Consider the following 22152-nt stretch of genomic DNA (forward strand, 5'->3'; position numbering starts at 1 on the left):
CAGTTTTGTGTTGGTTTATTTATTTTGAACTTTGACCTGGGTGACTTTCCTAGAGGAATTGTGGTAATGGGCTCAGTTCATTGGTTCTGACCCCCTGTAAGGTTGGGTTATGCCAGGGTAAGGGGAGGGGAGGGTTGATTGTTGACCTGCTTTCTAACAGCATGAATCACTCTATTCCCCCAAGTCCCTTGTTCTCTTGGGAGCTATTTAGATTAGATTAGATTAAACTTTATTGTCATTGTACTGAGACAACGAAATGCAGTTTGGCATCTAACCAGATAGTGTAAGAGACATTAAATTGTAGACAGTGCATGGTATTACAGTATAAGGTATAACAGTGAGTATAAATAAATATAATAAGTGAATATACATGAGATGAATATCAATATGATATGTACAGTTGAACAAGGGCAATAGGTCTTGAGGTATGTTACATATATGTAAGATGTATAATTAGAGACCAATATAATAAATATGCTATGTACAAACAAGCAGTAGTGCAAAAGCTAAATTGAAGTCCTGAGTGTGCAGCCAGTAGAGGTATGGGGGGAGGATACCCTGATACTGGGAGTCAAAATGTTCCTCGTGGAGGGGGGGGGGCTGGGGGCTGGGGGCTGGGGCTGGGCTGGGCTACTGCCGGAATTCTGCAGGGAAGAAGCTGTTCCTGAGCCTGCTGGTGCGGGAACGGAGACTCCTGTGGGCAAACAGTCCGTGGCTGGGGTCCCTACCGATGCCTCACGCCCTCCACAGACACCGGCTGCGCTGGAGGACCTCGATGGCATGGAGTTGGGCACCGGTGATGTTTTGGGCGGTTTTCACCACCCGTTGCAGGGCCTTCCGGTCGGAGACAGAGCAGCTGCCATACCACACTGTGATGCAGTTTGTCAGAATGCTCTCGATGGTGCTCCGATAGAAGTTGACCAGGATCCTAGGAGACAGATGGGCTTTCTTCAGTCTCCTCAGGAAGTGTAGACGCTGCTGCGCCTTTTTGACCAGGGTGGAGGAGTTGAGTGTCCAAAAGAGGTCCTCGGAGATGTGGACACTCAGGAACTTGAAGCTGGAGACACGCTCCACCTCCATCCCATTGATGTAGATGGGGGTGTGTCTGCAGCCCCCAGTTTTCCTGTAGTCCACAATGAGATCCTTGGTCTTCTTGGTGTTGAGGGCCAGGTTGTTGTCGACACACCACACCACCAGGTGCTGGACCTCCTCACTGTAGGCCGACTTGTTGTCGTTACTGATCAGGCCTACCACCGTGGTGTCGTCTGTGAACTTGATGATGGTGTTAGAGCCATGCACAGGCACGCAGTCATGGGTGAAGAGGGAGTAGCGGAGAGGGCTCAGCACACAGCCCTGTGGGACACCGGTGTTCAGGGTCAGGGTGGAGGAGGTGTGGTTATCTAACCTAACAAACTGGGGTCTGTTGGTCAGGAAGTCCAGGGTCCAGTTGCAGAGGGAGGTACTGATGCCAAGGTCACTGAGTTTAATGACCAGCTTGGAGGGGATGATGGTGTTGAAAGCTGAGCTGAAGTCAATGAACAGCATCCTTGCATAGGTGTTGTTGTTATCCAGGTGGGTCAGGGTGGAGTGTAGTGGTGTGGAAATGGCATCCTCTGTTGACCTGTTCGGGTGGTAGGCAAACTGGTGAGGATCCAGTGTGGGGGGTAGGTGGTCTTTAAGGTGAGCCAGGACCAACCTCTCGAAGCACCTCATGATGATGGGGGTGAGTGCAACGGGGCGGAAGTCATTCAGGCCCGCTACAGCAGAATGCTTCGGCACCGGCACAATGGTTTCACTTAGTCTAAGTTTAGATATTTCAGGACAGTGATGTCATCAGAAGCACCATAAACACTGCCTTGTCCTCCCATCTCTCCCCTCTCCCTCCTCCCCCTCTTTCTCCCTCCATCTCTCTCTGAGAGGGGGATGTGTGTTCTCCATAATAGGGTTCATTTGAGAGGAGTACAACACTGCTAAATATACTGCACTGACCTTGGAAAATTACCAGAATCTTTCACAAAGTATAGTGCATTCTTTCTCACACACACAGCTTAGAGAAACCAAACACAATGGATACACATACATCGAATAATGGCCTGAGCTGCATCCCAGAAGAGTGATATCTTTTGTTGCACATGTACAGCCTCAACAACACAGCCCAATACAGTGGCTGCCTTAGTCTAAGTTCACACTAGGTTGCACCTCCATGCACACATCCTCTTTACTGACAAAACAGTCTCTTGTGCTCGACAAAGACCGTTAATGCCGTTCACGTTGTTGCCGTTCATGTCCTTGAAGTGTGTGTGAGAAAGAGAGGGTCCACGTTTCCTGTAGGAGTAGATTTATGTGTATTTGTGTGTGTCTTTGCGTGTATGTGTGTGTGTGTGTGTGTGTTTTTTTTGTTGTTGAGGGAAGAGCACTTTCAAGTTCAGGAATGCGACAAAAGGAGCCCTATTCATCATAGTGAGGATGGGGAGAGAGAGCTTACCTTCCTTATCTATAGAGACAATATTACTTCCATCCCAGACGTCCATGTGCTTCGGTGACCTCAGAACTAGACTTGTTTATGTACACAGTTATAAAACTCACCCGGTTACTGATTAACCATTGGCTGAGGAGGGGAGACCTGCGATGGACAGGGAGTTCTGTCTGTGTTAATCTCTGGAGAGTTTCTGTGCTTAGTTGAACCATGTATCTGAGAATTGGTCATAACATATTTGTGCATTTTGTATGTTGCAGAACTGCAGGACAAATTACCCTCAAGGGCAAGAAAAATTACACACACACACACACATACCATTATGTATACCGTAAAACACATAATGGAAACACACACACACACATACCATTATGTAAACATGACCCCACTTCCTCTTCTCTACCAGCATAACGGTCAGGGTCAAGAGTCAAGTCCCACATCCCCTCCAAACTCTCTCACCTCTGCTACAGAAGGAAACAGCCCTGTCTGTCTGCATGCATGTCTGTCTGCATGCATGTCTGTCCCTCATGTTTGTACAGAGTGTTGGTAGGGTTATGTGTCCATACTCCATCTCTGAGAGGGATAGAAAACCTTTACCCATGGGTCCTCCTGGTTGATATCACTGTCATTATTAATGATAACATTAACTGGACAAAAAGCAGACTCTCTTATAAAACTCAGGCCATAGTCCATGGAGCCTCAACACACTTGTCTCTGTGAAGCCTTTTAAAAGTGAATGCCAGCCCAAGTTTCACTTCCTCATTTGGCAGAAATCCCATAAAGTGGGATTACTTCTAGCAAAACTTACATCATCCACTGGGAAAGCAAGTAATGTAATTTGAGAAATTTTAGAAGTATTTTTCCACCCTGCTCAAAGAGCACTGAGCCAACCACAACCACGTGTTTCTGAGTGAAATGCAGTATCACATATACAGCAGACAGTGTCTGGCAGTACTGGATTATGACGATAAGGTTTTTTGTTTCTTTTTGAGACCTTGATTAAACATTCCCCTCACTAACGCATTTTCACACTGTCCATTTCACCCCAAAGTTGAAAGTACCAGTGTGAAATAAAAGTTGACCATGGGGTCTTTGAGCTACAGTAAGTGGGTCAAGTTGCAATATCTGTTACAGTTTTTCTCGATTGCTTGAGAACATTTCTTGAAACAATATTCAACTTTTCAAAACAGTTTACATGTTCCCCTAAACAGTCAACACCACATTCCTTTCGAAAAATGCACTACAACTCTTAAAATGTAGAATACATGTCACAAAAGCAAATCAGTGCATTAAAACAGTATCATTTGTAATCTAATGAAAAATTCCACCATTCATTTCATAATGACACACTAAATAATAACTATAACCATCAATATGCATTGTGCAGGTTGGACAACTTTCAATTGAAAACAAAGATGAAAAATAACATAAGAATTTTACTCAGCATAAACACTTTGTAATCTATGTTGTTGTAGTACTGATCTGGTTACAGAGAATATGAATGCTTACTATAAATATTAATCTAGAATATTCAGAACCAAGCAGGTAGTTAAAACAACAAAAATGGCATTACTGATTACTGATGGTATTGCTGTCAGTTTAACTGTTGAGCAATGAGAGTTTACATGTATGGAAAAGAGAATCACTGGGAGAAATAGCTACAGTATATGCTGTAAGGAAATGAATTCAGTTTTGTTTGTCAACACTTATTCAATAGATTGTTGTGTCTCATGTAGAGAGTCGTGTTAACTGTTTTGCATAAAGGTGCTTAACATTTGTATTTGGTGTGAAAGCAAGAAACTGATTTGCTAAAGTGATTGAAAAAAACTGTAAGACTGGGACTCTTAACTTTGCTCCCCTACTGTTCAGTTGGATTAAGGCTATACACCCTTTATGTTCTGGATACAATTGTACAAGTGCTTTATAAGTCTCCTTAAAATAGTCACACATACAGTTTACCCCCAAAAAAATATATTTTCCCTCAATGACCATCAAGTCAATCTATAATTATAAAAATAATAATAATAAAAATATATATATATTTCCTTTTTATTCCATATGGAACACATTTGTCAACCTACAAATTTGCCTCACAAAACACAATTTGCAACCATTTTTATTTTATATTTATTTTTATTTTTTTAAATCAAACCTACATGTGTGTCTATGTGAGAGAGAAAGAGAGTGCCTACATTTCCAGTAGGAGATCTGTGGGTCTGTGTGTGTGTGTGTGTGTGTGTGTGTGTGTGTGTGTGTGTGTGTGTGTGTGTGTGTGTGTGTGGTGTGTGTGTGTGCGTGTGTGTGTGTGTGTGTGTGTGTGTGTGTATGTGTGTCTTTGTGTGAGGGAGAAAGAGAGGGTCCACATTTCCTGTAGGAGTAGATCTGTGTGTGTTTGTGTGTGTCTTTGTGTGTGTGAGGGGGAAACAGAGAGTCTACATTTCCCGTAGGAGTACATCTGTGTTTGTGTCTTTGTGTGTGTGAGGGAGAAGCAGAGGGTCTACATTTCCCGGAGGAGTAGATCTGTGTGTTTGTGTCTTTGTGTGTGTGAGGGAGAAGCAGAGGGTCTACATTTCCCGGAGGAGTAGATCTGTGTGTTTGAGTGTGTGAGGGAGACAGAGAGGATCCGCATTTCCTGCAGACGTAGATCTGTGGGTGTGTAAGTGACAGAGTGAACCACAGAGACATTTGCTTTGTGCAAGAACACAACAAGCCCTATTGAATTTAGGTCAAAATGACCTAGAACATCATCTATGTACCCTAATTCTGGAGGAAATGAAAGTTAAATAGTATCTTAGTGATGTGAAACTCAAAAATGGGTCAATTGGACCAGCAACATAACAGGAGGGGTTAAAAAGTATATTTCCAGCCTGCTCAAAGAGCACTGAGGCAACCACACTTTCAAATGACATGTTTCTGAGTGAAATATCACATCTTCAGCAGACACTCTGGCAGGACTGAATTATGACAGATCAAGCTGTCTGTTTGTGTTCGAGACCTTGACTAAACATCCCCCTCACTAAGGCGTTTTCACACTGGCCATTTCACGCTGAGGTCTAAGTGCCAGTATGAAAACGTCTTAAGAGTTCACCATTGAGTCTTTGAGATAAGTGGGTGAAGTCATAATGTTTACTGGTCATTTAGACTGGGACTCTTATATTTGCTCCTAACAAAATCATTCTCCCATAATGCTGACATAAATCATGGCATTACTGGCTTTTTGAAGAGCTATTGGAGACCATCCAATACAATGCAACAGTAATGTAACCTGTATTATGTATCATTATTCAAACCCAGGGTATGAGCCAGAGTAGCCTACTTATTGCTCTATGTTTGTGAACCATCCCCATAGCATCAACACAATCAAATAGTGGTTAATAATAATCTTTATTAGGACCATATATTCATAAACAGTGGGATTCTGGGCATGGTAATTGATAAATCAACACAAAATAAATGAATTAATATAAAAATCATCACTCTAAACAAAAACAAAAAAACATCACAATGTTTAAAAGTCTTTGCGTAAACCATAAATTAATCACTGTAATGTAACTTAGTGCACTTTGTTGCAAATGAAACGACAAGGGAATGTCTTTGAAAATAAATAAATACATGAATATAGTCAAAAACAACAACTAAAAAGAAGGTTTTGGCTTAACGTAAGCACAGAGGGAAGGCAGAGGTCAGCTGACAGGACCAGACTGTGTCCGTTGGCATGGTTACGGAGAGAAGGGGAACGTACCGTATCACGTTACACAGGAGAGAAACTGGTTGAGGCAGGGCTCTTGGTGGACAATCTAGGATTCGATCTCGGGTTCTGAGTAGAGGTGCCATTGGCAGTAGCTTTGTAAGGGTAGGTTAAGTGTGTGTATTCTATAATCATGTACTAGAGTCATCAAGGATATATAGAGTTTGGCAAACTAGTATCCATCATGTCAGCACCAAACCCTGACAGTAACATTTGCTTTAGGTGTCAACATGGCACCCACTCCACTTGTAAATGTAAAAAACTAAGTTAGCTGAACTCTGCCTATCCATGGCTCTGGGTGCACTGTTCAGATGTGCAACATGAGTAGCACAGGGTTTGTGTTCAGGAGGGTGAAATGTACTTAACACTGTCGATAGAAATGTCATGAATAGCCGATTTGATTCTTTAGTCTGTCAGAGGCATGTCTGTTCTATACAATACATTTCTATACAATGCTGTGCCCTTCTGAATGTGGCGCAGGTGTACATGGGACAGCCAGGTGACCTAGGTATATACACTCATTGAGCACTTTATTAGGAACTTTATGCACTATACTAATACTGGTAGGGCCTCCCTTCGCTCTCAAAACAGCCTCAATTCTTCGTGGCATTGATTCCACAAGATGTTGGAAACATTCCTTTGAGATTCTGGTCCATGATGACATGATTGCATCACGCAATTCCTGCAGATGTTTCAGGTGCACTTTCAAGCTGTGAGCCTCCCGTTCTACCACATCCCAAAGGTGTTCTATTGGATTCAGATCCGGTGACCGTGAAGGCCACTGAAGAACACTGAACTCATTGTCATGTTCATGAAACCAGTTTGAGACTTTTGCTTTGTGACATGGTGCATTATCATGCTGGAAGTAGCCAATAGAAGATGGGTAAATTGTGGCCATGAAGGGATGCACATGGTCAGCAACAATACTCAAATAGGTTGCAGCATTCAAGAGATGATTGATTGGTATTAATGGGCCCAAAAGTGTGCCAAGAAAACATTCCCCACACCATTACACCACCTCCACCATGAGAAGGTATACAGGTATTCCTAAGAAAGTGCTCGGTGAGTGTAGGTCACTGCTGTCTGTAGAGTGAGTGAGTGTGTGTGTGTGTGTGTGTGTGTGTGTGTGTGTGTGTGTGTGCTGTTCTTTCAGCTGTCTGTGCTGTCCTTCTTCTCAGCCTGGAGGACAGATAAAGAGGCTTTAGGTTAAAAGCACTGTCAGTGATTTCTGACAGCTTAAAGCATCTACACTTTGCAGAATCCAGATACTATGTTTGTTTAGTCTAATGTGGCTATGATCTCTGACGGCTCACCTTCTTTTTACCAAACGGCAGATCCTTCAATAGCGTCTCCATGGCAACACGACCCTGCAGACCCCAGGTGTACACAGAGTCTCTGCTCACCTGAGAGACCAGAGAGGACAACACTGAATGTGACTGATACACAGGCAAGTACAACCAACCAACCAACCAACCGCACGCACGCACACACGCATGCACACAAAGGTACTGTAAAGAGGGCTCCGAATAATCTCCATGGGAACAGATAGCAGGATGAGTGTGTCCCTAATGTGAGATCTGACCTCAATTAAAACACACAATAACACATTTACTCACCAATAAACACTTTTACCTCCCAATAAATCACACCATCAAATCACTCCCTCGGGCAGCAGCCCACAGTTCACGTATTTCCAGCGTCAAGCTGAGCCTCTGTATACAGTCATCACTTCTACATCCTCCCGTTTCTATATTCATCCCATCTGTTTTCATATCTGCATCCTGCTTTCTGTCTGATCTCTGCACTCTCTCTGGGCGGGTCTGGTCTGTTCTTTTCTCTCTTTCTTTCTATTTGTATCTCTCTCTCTGGGTGTGTCTGGTCTGTTCTCTCTCTCTCCCTCCCCCCTTTCTCCCTCTCTCTCTCTCTCTCGGCTCAGACACCCGTGGAAACACAGTCCGAAAGTACATCCCACTCTATCCTGCCTCTGTCTGTCCACGAGGACACCCCATAGGGACACCAGAGGGAAGAGGGCAGAGTGTGTCCCAGTCCCCCCCCCCCCCCCAACACACACACATACTTCACAGCCAGCACTTCCCGCAGGAAACCGCAACCCTTCCCGAGAGGGTAGGTACTTTACATACCATTGCAAAACAGACACACACACACACACACACACACACACACACACCTTAGCGTAGGTGGCAGCTTGTTGAGGGTAAAACATGGAGGCGCTCAGAGCCATCAACCCCACAGGAAACACAAACCTCTTCACCCTGGAGCCTGAGAGACAGAGAGAAGAGAGAGTTACTTAGTCTTGTCTGCATGTGTATGGTCAGTGGAGGCAGAAATCAGAGGACTGGTTAATTGTAATGCATGGAATGGAATAAGGAATCATCGTGGTATCAAACACGCAAACATGCATTACAATGAGCTTGTCCTCCGATTTCTGCCTCCACCAGCCTCCCCTGGTGTATGTTTCCTCAGGTCAGGTAGGGCGCTGGTCTGGTTAATGTGCGCCTGATGGTGTGTGAGTGTGTGTGTGTGTGTGTACACATTACCTTTGGCCAGGTAGAGTCCCAGAATGCCAGAGAAACCCACGACCCCGACACTGGGGTAGAGGTCAGCAGGAGGATCACTCAGAAACTCATACGTCTCTGAAAATAACAATCAACATGTTACCGAACACGCATGTGAACGCAGACGCATAATCTAGATACAGGAACTGCATGTATGAATCAATGTAGCCTGTGTGTGTGTGTGTCCTCACCGGTCACTGTTCTCACAGAAGTGGTCACAGTGGGCTCCACCATCCTGTAAGCCTCCTGGGTTTCACAGGATATGACATCATACAGAAAGACAGAGAGAGTAAATAAAGACAGATCTTTTCAGTTCTACTCAAGTCCCTAGGGTGGGCGGTAGGGGGCTAAGGGTCCATTTAGGACTGCGTATAAGTCTGCGTCTCAAAAAAAGTCCCTTTTTCTCATCTCTTCATCGGCACTGATCTGAGAAACATAGGATAGGTGAAAGGAAATATAGCAAATGACTACCCCCTCACTGGGAGCTTGTTTTAATCTACCTCGCTCCTTCAGATCAGTGCAGATGAAAGAGAGATGAGATGAGATGCACCCTAAACAGCAGGTGTCAGGTAACAGAGTGCAGGAGGGTGGGTGGTGTGTTTTGTATGTACACTTTGGAACTCACAGGGCAGAAGAGATATAAGCAGCTGAATTTAACATGTGTGTGTGTGTTTGATGTGTAAACTTAATTGCTTCATGTGTCATGAACTTGCCTACGGAATTCAAGGCTGTTCCTCGAGAACGCTATATGTTCTATTCATCAATCATGGCATGCTGACAGGGCATAACATTTACTTTCTGGTCTACCAGGCAAGGTGTCTGGTGGATTTAAACCAACATTAAGGCAAAGATCACAAAAAAAACCAGCAGGACTGTCAAAATACCACTAAATATTTTCCCCTCTTTATTTTAGCTTGTAACGAGAGGCGTTGTAACTAAGAAAGGTCATAGACTCAGGTTTTGTTTGAAAGTTGGGAGAAGCCTGAGTGAGATGTGCAGCAGTTACAGTCATCTGGAGGAGGACATTGTCACAAAGGTTGAATCAACGGTAACCATAATTGCAGATCGCACCAGTTTTGTTTTTAAATTGAAGCATAGTATTCGCGAAACTTTGTTGGCTACCCGGCAAAGTGGCTGGTAAGATTTACAGATTTACCCACCAATGCCAAAATCTACCCGCATTTGGCAGGTGTTTTTTGCCCTGCATGCCGACTTGTCATTTGGGTAGGTTATGGGGTGCAAATGACTTATTGGACCTGTAATAAAGATTCACTGCCTGTTTTCCTACCTCTGCTTTCTCCATGGCAGACACACCTTTTTGCTGCAAATAAAAAAACAAAATTGCAAATGTTATGTGCCAGAATTCCTTCATGTGTCCTCAGGCTCATAATTTGGTAAAACATCACTTGTATGCATGCACTCTGTCACATGGTGTCAAGAACCCAAAAACACAGGTGGTGTTTATGTTTCTAGGTGAGTAGTCAGCCAACAGTACCTGACATTGAGTGGTGTAAGGCTCCGCCCATTTCCTCAGTGATGCTACGCTCTCTTCCACTGGCCCCGCCTCTGGCTCCACGTACCTGACCTTGTATTCTGGGGTAGTGTAGAGAGATGGCAGCTGCAAACACACACACACACACACACACACACATATATATATATATATATATATATATATATATATATATATATATATATATATATATATATAGTGTATATATATAAGCAAGTGGCTAAGTCCTCTTGAATTAACCCCTGGCTACAGTGAAAATACACATCTTATCTGAGTCTCATAGACATACCTCCTCAATACTCAGCGCGGCGCTAATGCTTTTCTTCTTGAGCTCACTGGCTGCGAACACTGTCCCGGTCATCAGCCCCAGTACCCCGGGAACAACAACCGGCAGCGACACCTGGTGGTAAACACGTGGACGTATGCAATGCAGGACTGGAGGTTATGAATTGATGCACGTCATATATTTGTTGCAGCAACGTGAATGGTAAATGTGTAATAACCGGAATGATAAGTCGCTGGTGTTGCATGCCCTGCCTTTCTCCGAGTCCTAACAAGAAAGCCCTGCTTGACAAGACAAACAGAGACTGGAAGTTTGAAACGTGATGTAAGGTCATACTATGCACTAAAAAGGCAAACAAATGCTAATGTGTAGCTTTAGAATACACACACGCCTACCACCGTTATTGTTGAATGATTAAAACACAGGTACATGTCCCTATTTAACTAAGTTAATGTGGACAGCACCTAACATTATCATGAGGAACTGCAGTGCTGGTTCACACACGTCGTTTCGTTAGCTCGCTAGCAGCCACCAAGCACATCAATTCTATTCAAGGTTGTCAAGGGTGTATTCACGATAGATTTCTAATGTCGAATTGTCACTTTGTCATATATCATTAGCTAATTCCATAGAGTCTTTCATTGAAACCTACATTTTATAAAACACAGAAAATTGGATTCGTTACCAGTTTCCGAACGTTTGACATTTCTCTCTTCCTGAATGACTTTCTGCTTTTATACGGCAAGTCGAACAGGAAAAAAAACACCGGAATCCGCGGTTGTAAAATGTCATGCTCGCGCTCTCTACACACACACACACACACACACACACACGATTTCAACTCCGTTCACAAATACAATAACACAGAGTAGATAGCTGAACAGTATGAACATTTATTTCTGGAAAGAAATTACAAAGTGTTCCAAATAGCAGTGACTACTCAGATTATAGTAAATACATTGTTATCAGATTTTTCTTCTTCTTTTTCAAATACAGTCCTTGTACAGGGTATGTTTTTTTTTATCCATGATATTCTATTCTTTTTAACCTACTGAGGAACTGAAGGATGATGAGAGAAGATAAAAAATGCTGTGCTATGACAGGCCGTTTCCCAAATAAAGATACCAGTAGTATTAGATACACGTTTTGACCGGCAAAGGTATGGAAGGAACAGTTTGAAGACTTGAATTTGGCATATTTAAAGTTCATGATATTGACTTTCGAAAACATACAATGATACGAAGGAGACAGACTGTAGAGGACAATGACAAGAAGGCTAGATTCAACACAACCTGTCTTTTTATGGTTTATGCAGTGTCTCTTTTTACGAACTACTGCCTGCACACAAACTTGTCTTATTCTTAAAGCTGAGGGTATCTAGCTAGCTGTGAGAGGATTCTACCTGGTAATCTTTAACAGTCCCCAAAAGACACCATTCTGCTTTTTTGTTTGACCCCTGTTCAAAGGCATGTTTCCTTTACGTGCTACTGCGTCAATACTTCACTGCAGGTTTGATTGAATAGAGCCCAGAGCTTTGGCAAGAGGGATGACCACACTGACAGCGTCCACACATGGCTGAGGAGAGAGGGATGTGGAGAGTAAAGGAGAGGAGAGGGAAGAGGAGAGGCGAGGTGAGGAAGAGGGGGAGAGGTCTTGAAGCATAGTGGCACAGGCTCTCTCTCTCAAAAAGTATTAGAAGTGAATATGATCTAGTGTAATGCAAATCATATCAAAACCAATGCCTCAACCAGTGTTACGCTGAATAGCCTGGTGAAAGTGATAGGTGTAAGAAAGAAACTAGAACAAAACATAGAAAGAAATAACTGAATTAGTATGTGCTTTAGCCCTTTTCATTTTTGCTCATGAAAAGAAGAATGAGAGAGAGAGAAGCAGGTCCAGGCACACAGCCAGCTGTCAAACAGGGTTAGGTTTCACTTTCGCGGGATTAGTGAGTTAGCCATACAACGTTGATTGACAGGCACTCTGAATCAGATATAACTCTACATTTACTGGTTTAGCAAGATGACTAAAGTTGTTTGAGTTATTCAGAGTATTGGGTCAATCAGCACCATACCTATTTGAGTTTAAGAGTCGTTTTGGAATATCTAGGAAAGACAGCTGGCTAACTCGGTAGTCCTGCTGTGTGAAATACTGTAACACATAAAACCCCACAGAAATCAAAACAGCATAAATATGAATAAATAAAGCGAGCGTACACTGCCAGAGCACCATGAGGTCGCTCACACCGATGTGAATGACACCTCAACTTTGACCTCCCTCCCGACCTCTCGCCTCTGACAAGGCTCTCTCGCAGTCAGCAGCAGCAGACCAGTGTTACTGTAGTACAGTTATGACATCTTCACCATCATTATTATTATTATTATTATCATTATCGCTATGGGATTGACTCATCTAACATGCCCAGGCATTATTTATTTTTTTCCTTCTCCTTTTTTTATGACTTTGCCCATTCATGTGTCATTCAAGTGTTTGCGGGCACACACACACACACACACGCACACACCCATACACGCACGCACACACGCATGCACGCACACACGCCAGCTCCCCAAACTTGGACAGAGAGAGGCGGACCCCCAGAGAGATTGCATGAACATGATTGACCTCACATGAACATGAACACACCATGGCGGAGACAAGAGAGTATGTGTGGGTCACTGGAGAATAGGGCTGAAAAGTGAATAAATATCATATGAAACTGACCTCAGTCCAAAAATAAACCAGCAGACTGAAAACCGTTTTTTTTCTTCTTCTATATTTCCCTTTTTTCTGAGAAAGCTGATATTGAAAAGGCTCAGGGGTGAGTTTCCATGAAACCTTCGTAGCACTGGGATTATCTGAAGGCCAGTGTCGGCAATATGAACGTTACATACAGATGATCTTAGCGCTACGAAGCTATCGGGGGGGGGGGGGGGGGAACTCACCCCTGACTTACCACCACAACTGACCGCTATCGCACCTCTCCCTTCTGTCGCCGAGGACAGAAAACGATGACATTGTTTAGTCTCGTCTTTGTCTTAGATAAGCACGCCTCTCTAGTTTAAAAAGCTTCCGCATCATTAGAGTATTAGTGTCACACCTGTAAACACCTTTCCCCCTCCGTCCACCGACCTAGTGGGAGGAGTCAGTCCTAAAAGTGGGCGTCCCCAGACCTAAAAGGGGGGGGGGCGTGTCTTAACAGGATCTCAGCTGCAGCGTCGGACGTGCTCCAGCACGTACTCTGGGAAGTGCAGGCTGCACACCTGCAGCCCGTCCAGTTTGCAAGGCATCCTGGGATACTCGTCCTCCTTCCACTTGTTCTCCTCCGGGTCAAAGGTGAGGATGGAGTCGCTGTAGTGGCCGTTGTAACAGAGGCCGCCCAGCACCATGATCTGCCTGTCTAGCACCGCCACCCCGTGCCCGCTGCGCCCGATGGGCATGGACGCCAGGATGGTCCACTCGTCCGTCTCCGGGTCGTACACCTCGGTCGACGGGCAACCCTGGGACTCGAACGACGCCCGGAGGATTACGCACACGCCCCCAAACACGTAGAGCTTCCCGTTGTGGGAGATCATCTTGTGGAAGCAGCGGGCGTAGTTCATCTTGGACTTGTTCTCCCAGCAGTTGGCATGGGTGGTGTTGGGCAGGAGGGGGCTGCGGCCCGCCGCGCGCGCCCTGTGTGTGTCTGTTCCCGTCTGGCCACCAGCCGCGCACACCCCACCTCCTCCCCCATTGCCATTGCCACTGACACTACTTCCTCCTCCTCCTCCTCCTCCTCCTCCTCCTCCTCCTCCTCCTCCTCCTCCTCCTCCACCGCCCGCCTCCCGACCGGGGTCGAACACACACACCTGTTTGGAGGTGGATGAGGAGGTGATGCCTCCAGTGATGTACAGTTTGCCGTTGAGCACGGTGCCCTCATGGCCGTACTTGTTGACGGGGTACGGGTCCACGAACTCCCAGCGGTCCTCTGTGATGTCGTAGCGCTCCGTGGAGTAGAAGGTCTCGTCTCGCGTGCGGCCTGCCACAGCGTAGATGAACTTGCCAATGACACCGACGGCGAACTCTGACCTGGAAACAAATAAGAAAGAGCACATCCAACATTACTAAAATGTGAACGAATAATTTGCTAAACATGTACTTTAATTCATCAATAGGTGAATGAAAGCATCATATACAACGGTTTGATCAGAACAAGAATTGTGATTGGCCGAGTGGCATTCAAAGCCGTGCTTTATTTATTCCCGAAGTAACAGCTGACATATTTTTCCTGTTTACAATACGTTACAGTAATATCCCTGTGAAAACACAAAAATTACAAAGATTTCATTTTGAGAACTATATTTCTAACCGCAGGGCAGATCTATCAATCTAACAATCTATCATGCAATAAATACTTAGGTCATAATACTTCATCAAGGTCATAATTATCCATTTTATTAACAATTATCCAATTTATTCACAATAAAGCATGGCCTCTTGTGCCTTTTTGCTCAATTATAGCGATTGCATCCACCACAACATTGTTTGAAAGGGGTTGGGCTGGTATGAAACACAGTTCAGCTGCACTAATGAGGACAGATATAATACTCCTTACATAACAGGATACAGATGTATTTAATTGTAGTTGTCATGTCAAGTCATTTCCATAGCAAACAGTGCTTTGTATAGCGGCTAGCACCATGCTGTCTGTTCGTTGAACCATCTCAAAAGTATTCCAGGCCAACAGAATGTTGTCGGCAGACTTCAATGGTAGTAAACTTTGATGCTTTTCAAGCGTTATATTTGTATAATAAGCATCCATCTAGCCTAGTCCAATCTAAATGGTACCTTGGCACAGACATGTCGGCCATGCGTAGCCAGGAGTTCTGGCGAGGGTCGTAGCGGTACACCTTGGAGGAGGCGTGGAACTCCCCGTCAGGCCCTAGCTCCTCCCCTCCCAGCAGGAAGGCAAAGTTGTTGACGATGGCCAGGCAGTCTGGCCGCAGGGGCACCTGGGGACCCTCCAACTCCCACCACACCTAGGGGTAGACACACACAGAGTAGATTAGACGTGCAGATTACACCTGCACAACACACCTACTGTAAGGATTCAGTACATCTATGGATTAGATGATGCACACAATCATCATCATCATATATTCATCATCATCATCATCATCATATTCATACAAGCAGATTACATCTACACACTTCTGGATTACACATGGGATAGACTATAAATGCAGATTACACCTACGGTAATGATTCAATACACCATAGATAGATACAGATTACACCTGCACATCACAGAGATTTCATAAAACTACAAAGATGATTACTACAGAGGACATACATGTAGTACCACACCTGCAGATTACACACCTACAAATGTGATTTATAACTGATTTACACACACACAGCTATAAATTGGAAGTTGGTTTTGGTTGCACACACCCCACCCACCCACACACACACACACCTTGGGCCGGTGCAGCAGCAGGATCTTACTATTGACCATGCTGTGGCCAATCATGCCCCTGAATACGGCCGTCTGCTGTCGGACCGAGCGGATGCGGTTGGACCGCGTGTCGACCAGTGGCTGCTCATTCACGTCGTGGAAGTAGCTCAGCGCCTGGTCCACCTCCTGCCTCAGTTGCCGCGAGTAACGGTAGAACTCTGATGTCTTCACCTGCGAGAGGGAGGGACGCAGAGGTCAAAACTCACGGTCAAGCTCACGGCATAGATCTGACAGCATTGGATTGGTGTAAACGATATGGTGAACACTTCTCAGATTTACCATGTGTACTATAGCTATCACACAGTTACCCTTTTCACCATGTCTCTCTTTTTCACCTGCACCAAGATATTGGCTGTGGTGTTGAGGCAGAGGAGCCGAGATGAGACAATGCTGTGTGTGTATGTATATGTGTGTGTGCCTCACCTTCTCGAAGACGTTGGCGGGGGTCATGAGACAGAAGCGTAGAGACTGGACGATGGTGTCCGTGTGTCTCCAGCGGCGGCGGTCGTGTCTGAGCCAGGACTGTACCGCCTCATAAAGCTCAATCTCCGGGAAGCGACTCAGAGCATCGCTATCCAGGAAGGCCTTTGTGGAGAGAGAGAGAGACAGACACACACTCAATACATGCAATGTACATTTTACCACAGTCAATCCAATGTGCTGGTAAAGTAGAACGTCACTGGAGACACACAAACAATCATGCAGTGCTGCAACACTGACATGATAATGGTGATATTTGGCTGCTAAATTTGCTCCCACCGTAATAAAATGTAATATTCTTAATTCTTTAGCTTTCCCCATCATTCCAGGAATGGGGACAGTGGGGAAAAAATTGTAGGTTAGATTTATTTTACATCAGCTTCCTGCTATATTAGCGACTGTTCACGTTAGCTAAGTTACTTAACGGTACAGTACGTGTCTTGAAATATCTAATTAAAATAATGATCATGCTCAACAAACTAGCTGAAATAGCTATATGTACTAGTCTCCTATGGAGACTTCAAGCTTGCTATGTTTGTTTCCAGACAGCATGTTGATATTTTTGTTGTTAGTTATGATGAAATCATCAGTGTATAGGCTTACTAAATAATCTATATCAGTTGTATGGCCAGTTAAGCCAGGAACCAAACCCATACTAGTGTTGCCAGCACTATGTTACAACTAACTGAGCCATCTGACCTACATGGATCATAGTAGGATAATGCTGTGTGTGTGTACATGGTTGTGTGGTGTGGATGTTACATTCCAAGAACCCTCCTCCACATACCCATAGAATGGTTGCTTGTTGTTATGTCCGTCGTCTTTTGCGACCGGGAAGATCTATTTTGCATACAGTTGTTGCCTATGCTAGCTTGCAACATTGAAGAAGATGGAAGAAAACCTGAAGGAAAAACTGAATTCTGTTTCTTTAAAGCTCCGCCCAAGCAAGATATTTGATTGGTGTGACGTGTTGTGAGGAGTCACTCATATTAAACGGGTTTTAGCTACTTTCTGTAAAGGATTTACCTAGGCTTTCCGAACTATGAAAGTCTGGTCTCAACGAGGTTAGGTTGTTGCTGACTGACCCCCAAAGTAATTTGGGGGATGAGTAGTTTTTATTGAATTTAATTGAATAAAACTAAACATGACTTAACAAATTCATTAAGTTTGAATTCAAATAAAGAGCCCAAGCAACCATGGTACTCTATTATGTCAGCTAGTGAAAAATGCTAACTAGGATGAAAAACACGAAGGAAAACAAACAATTCCGGTGTGCCAACAATTCCACCACACCTGTAGTCTCTCCAGGCTGAGGTAGGAAAGGAAGTCAGGCCGGCTCATCAGTGGGACAAAGTTCTCCAGCAGGAAGTTATCGAGCTGCTCCTGGACGCCCTCCACGCCCACACTGAAGTCCTCCAGGAGACGCATGACCTCAGCACAGTTCTCCAGACAGATCTTAGCCAATAGGAAGGAGCAGCAGAACTCCACCGCCTCCGTCAGCTGCACGTACATAGCCGCCTACAGGAAGAGGGAGGGAGGAGAAAAGGAGGGAGGAAAACAGAGAGACAGAGAGAGGGAGTGACATAAGTGGTGATACCCTCATATGAAATCAACAACACTTTAAGTTTGATAGAAGTGCTTAGCAAATATAAAGCATTTGTCATTATTACACAGGGAGAGGAGAGAACACGAGTGACACGTGTGTGTGTGTGTGTGTGTGTGTGTGTGTGTGTGTGTGTGTGTGTGTGTGTGTTACCTGCAGTATCTCCTGTACAGTGGGCATGCTGAGCTCCAGGGAGCCATAGTACATGAACCTCAGCACGTGGCCGAACCCTGCAGCCGTCAAGCCCTTCATGTGGATCTTGTCCTGGTCTCTCTCCCTCATGTCCGCTGTGAACATGACCCGGAAGTAGTCACTTTGGGTGGCCAGCAGGGCCTTGTGGGCCTGGGAGAGGGGAGGGTAGAGCACTGTGTTATGATTTTATGTGTGTGTGTGTTCATTTTCAACTTTTATTAATCGTAAGTAGGTTATTGAGAACGCATTTCTCTAACGTTGAGAACGCAACGTTATTTCTTTCACCATAACAGCCTGTGTGTGTGTGTGTGTGTGTGTGTGTATGTGTGTTAAATGTTGGCATGGCTACCTGGAAGTGGTGCTCCTCGATCAGCAGCGTGACGTCGAATAGGAGACGCTCCTCGTACAACGCCCGGAAACCCGAGGACACACTCCCATCATGCACCTGGGACAGGTACACCTCCACCTCCCCCCCCGCCATCACACACCTGGAGAGGGGGAGAGAAGGAGGAGAGGAGAGGAGGGAAGAGAGGGAAAAAGGTGAAAGCACAGGTCAGGGGAATCAGTGAAAAAAACTGCTTTAGTCAGTCATAAAACTGTCATGTCTCTAGTTCATCAAATGTTGTGTTCTCATTTCAGCACAAATGCTAATGCTATAAAACAATATTTTTAGCATGTTGATACGATAGCACAAATTCACTACTGGTCAAACTGAAAAAAACATATGCACGTGGATGCGCCACACAAGGTGTGATACTGTGTTTTTGTCTAACAAAGAGAGAGCTGGTGTGTGTGTGTGTGTGTGTGTGTGTGTAAGAGAGAAGCTATAAGCCTGTCTCTGAAGAGGCCTGGAAGGACATCAAGAACATTCAACATTCACAACTCAGCACTTCAGCTGCAGCAACCAGACACGCTGTTTCACACACACACACACACACACACACACACACACACACACACACACACACACACATTAAAAAGCTTAGCATCAAAAAGTTACCCACTAGCAGCAGACAAAGACACATGCACTCAGAAACACAGACAGAAACCAGTGCTGCACACACACCAAAAACATGCATGCATGCATTATGTAAGTACACACACACACACGCACGCACACACACACACACACACACACAATGCACACTCACCTCTGATTGGCCACGGGCATGTCAGAGGGGGTTGTCCGAGCCAATCAGAGGACAGTGCCCCTTGTGTCCGGGAGAAACTAACAACGTCCCTTTTCACCTAGACGACAAACCCAACACAAGCCCCATATTAAAGCATGAATGTCTACGGGGTGAAAGTAACTCAAATATATTCAGCTACTAAGGATATATTCTGAATGTATTCTACTCTACTGTATTCTACTGACTGATTCTGAACATTCTGGAACCTTCACTCAAATCCTTCTAACTACATCCCAAGGCAGGTGAAAAATAACAAAAGGAGCACCTTTCAAAATCACTGGGTAGTTGAGCAACAAAACAATAAGGGCACCCTGTTGTGTTCTTACACTTACATCAACAGCAAATAATTGACTTGAACCAGGAGATTTAGTTGACATGACTTTACTGTTCAAAGTCAAGTCCAAGTACAAGTGTACTCATTAACTGTATTATTACTCCAAATAACATAAAATAGTCCCTGTGATTAATGCTGGTTAACCTTACCATATTTCCTTATACAGAACACACCCCCTACGCTAAAGCAGGGTTTCCAACTTTCAGGAGTGGGTGAGAGTGAGATTTATTGACATTGTTTGCATGGACAAAAAAAAAAACCTGTTGGGGGGGTCTGGGGGTCTTCCTCCAGACATGTTTTTGCCTCAAAGCTAATTTCAAGCAATTCTAGGTATGTTGTCATGACCCATGGTTAGTAGTGGCATACAAAATAGCTCAAATATGTTACTATCATTATCAAACATACACTTCAGGTGTAGTGTCTTCATGTAGCTAGTCCCATTGAAATGCCTTCCGAATTCACTCGCCATCAATCCATCAGTTTTTGTGATGTGATCAGCCATGGGATCAATAAGCAAGGAAGTGTCCATCTCACGTCTTTCCTACATAGAAACATATGGATTGTAATGTATACTACATCCACACTGAGGTGAGGAATATCTGAATATCTGCCAGCCAGGTAAGGGCTAAGTTGTGCCCGCCACGCAGCTTTAGGCAGAAAATAACCCAGAGAGGTATGCAACTCTGTACAGTGCAAATTGCAGGCTTGAAGTCTACATAGGTTCAGGCAGGGCACTTTACGGAGAGGGCAGCTGGTCATCAGGTGACTAACAGGTGTCAACTGACGGACAGCTGAAATCACCAATAAAGAAGCAAACACATCACATGTTCACAGGATCAGGCTTTAAGAACCGAGTTTGTTACACTCCACCATAGTTGAGCAGTTGTTCGCCACTGGCTATGCGAGTTACCCACCGCCCCGGCTTCCACCTGCAGGTTCACTCTGTGTTTTACCTACCAACGGGGGGTTTGAAAAGTTTATGGGCTCCCCGGCTTATAATATTGTATTTAATGTTGTTTAATTTCAGGCTGGGAGCTATATCAGAGCAGAGTCATCCAATTACGCCAAACCTAATGTATTACCGTTTTCATTAAACTTACTAAAACGACGTAAGTGTCCTGACTGAACAGATATTAATTTAACGAATTATACTGTATTTTGGACTGTGAGTAGTAAATGCATGAGATTTGACTTGTTGTTGGCGTTAGAGGAGGGTCCAAATGGTGTGCGTCACGATCAATGCGTGAGAGTTGGCAACCCTGCCAAAGTGAATACTGGCAGTGAATATAAGAAACACACCTGGTCTTTTGCAGGTGCATAGAATCATTTCCAGAGCACTGCTTTCATCTTTCCAACAGCATTCTAACTGCATTTCTGAAGTAGGACCAAAGGTGATGCGAAAAGGTGAGGGGAGGATGCTGGTGATAGTTGGCAGGTTGTCATGGAGACGGTACCTTTTGGGGGCTTCGTGGCCAGTCGTGGGCTTAGCTGACAGCGCGCTGAGGGGACGCTCACATTTCCTCTGCTTGTGTTTTCCCTGATCTAGAGAGAGAAAGAAAGAGGGACAGATATAGAGAAGAGAGAAAGAGGTGAGGTCGGACCTGCACAGCACCATTGGCGAGTTTTACACAAGATTGGTATTCATAGTTGCTTTATTGGAAGGTTAATTTATCCACATGAACTCAGTTCATGTGTAGAGATGCACAATCCAGCTAGCTAAATCGTGCTGCCGAGTTGCATTGTTAGCCAGTGTGAACTAGCTAGCACTAGTGAGTGGGAGAATTTGGATAGCTAGCTAAGCTAGCAATGAAAGCTAGCAGGGATTTATTTTTTTGCAAAAGGCCATTCCCAGGACATTCAACTGATAAAGCTATGTAAAACAGCTAGCAAATGGTACTGGCGCACGACACGTTTAGTTATTGGACAATAGACAGACACCTCTAGTGGAATTGTCTCCTGTCCTTCCTAGCTCACGACATGGAATTATCGCAAAATTCGGTCTCACCTCGGCGATGCGAGTCCCCACAACCCCTCTTCGACCAGGCAGCTCTGGGTCCTTCGGACATGGGTTGCGGGTTTGTATCCCGAGATCAAGATAACGAACAGTGAAAATGCATCTCCAAAGATTCCTTAAAATCCATTAGAATCCCCAAACGGCTTCAGTTTGGCGTTATATTACAGGTATATCCAAACACAGCTTGTCTACAAAATCCATAGCCACTGCAGACGCCATATTATTCTCTGCACTGGCGTCATTTCC

The 22152-nt window shown here is 44.5% G+C and overlaps 2 protein-coding genes across 4 annotated transcripts; both read right to left on the bottom strand.

Moving 5' to 3' along the window:
• Nucleotides 1-5841: 5841 nt before the first annotated feature.
• LOC310807040 (MICOS complex subunit MIC26-like) lies at nt 5842-11333 on the bottom strand. The gene is made up of 9 exons (XM_083673318.1): nt 11282-11333; nt 10603-10713; nt 10296-10418; nt 10089-10121; nt 8992-9046; nt 8783-8878; nt 8413-8504; nt 7538-7627; nt 5842-7403 (listed from the first exon to the last, which is right to left on the bottom strand). The coding sequence occupies exons 1-9, from the start codon at nt 11300-11302 to the stop codon at nt 7374-7376; spliced, it is 651 nt and encodes a 216-aa protein (XP_083529444.1). The 5' UTR covers nt 11303-11333; the 3' UTR covers nt 5842-7373.
• A 145-nt stretch (nt 11334-11478) lies between these two features.
• Nucleotides 11479-22097, bottom strand: klhl15 (kelch-like family member 15). Of its 3 annotated transcripts, none has more exons than XM_083680529.1 (9): nt 21898-22097; nt 21347-21434; nt 18718-18856; nt 18330-18518; nt 17867-18091; nt 16517-16678; nt 16055-16264; nt 15424-15614; nt 11479-14664 (listed from the first exon to the last, which is right to left on the bottom strand). In XM_083680529.1, exons 1-9 carry the CDS (start codon nt 21956-21958, stop codon nt 13803-13805), a joined length of 2127 nt encoding a protein of 708 aa, XP_083536655.1. In that variant the 5' UTR covers nt 21959-22097; the 3' UTR covers nt 11479-13802. The 3 variants fall into 3 exon arrangements, with proteins under 3 accessions (XP_083536655.1, XP_083536657.1, XP_083536656.1); XM_083680531.1 differs by lacking the exon at nt 21898-22097 and adding an exon at nt 19520-19616 and having other exon boundaries at nt 21347-21358; XM_083680530.1 differs by lacking the exons at nt 21347-21434; nt 21898-22097 and adding exons at nt 19520-19616; nt 21192-21289.
• Nucleotides 22098-22152: the final 55 nt, after the last annotated feature.

The sequence above is a fragment of the Argentina silus genome, assembly GCF_951799395.1.
Source record: "Argentina silus genome assembly, chromosome: 1".
NCBI classification, from domain to species: domain Eukaryota; kingdom Metazoa; phylum Chordata; class Actinopteri; order Argentiniformes; family Argentinidae; genus Argentina; species Argentina silus.

Bases quoted from the DNA above. Each gene is read 5' to 3' on its own strand.
- LOC310807040 (XM_083673318.1), bottom strand. From the start codon at position 11,302: ATGTCAAACGTTCGGAAACTG. The intron at 9,047-10,088 runs GTAGGAAAACAG...TGTGAAACCCAG, and splicing joins CTGCCATGGAGAAAGCAGAG to GAGGCTTACAGGATGGTGGA. The intron at 8,505-8,782 runs GTAATGTGTACA...TCTGTCTCTCAG, and splicing joins GGGACTCTACCTGGCCAAAG to GCTCCAGGGTGAAGAGGTTT.
- klhl15 (XM_083680529.1), bottom strand. From the start codon at position 21,958: ATGTCCGAAGGACCCAGAGCTGCCTGGTCGAAGAGGGGTTGTGGGGAC. The intron at 21,435-21,897 runs GTGAGACCGAAT...TTCTCTCTCTAG, and splicing joins TGGGGACTCGCATCGCCGAG to ATCAGGGAAAACACAAGCAG. The intron at 16,265-16,516 runs GTGAGGCACACA...TCCCTCTCGCAG, and splicing joins CCGCCAACGTCTTCGAGAAG to GTGAAGACATCAGAGTTCTA.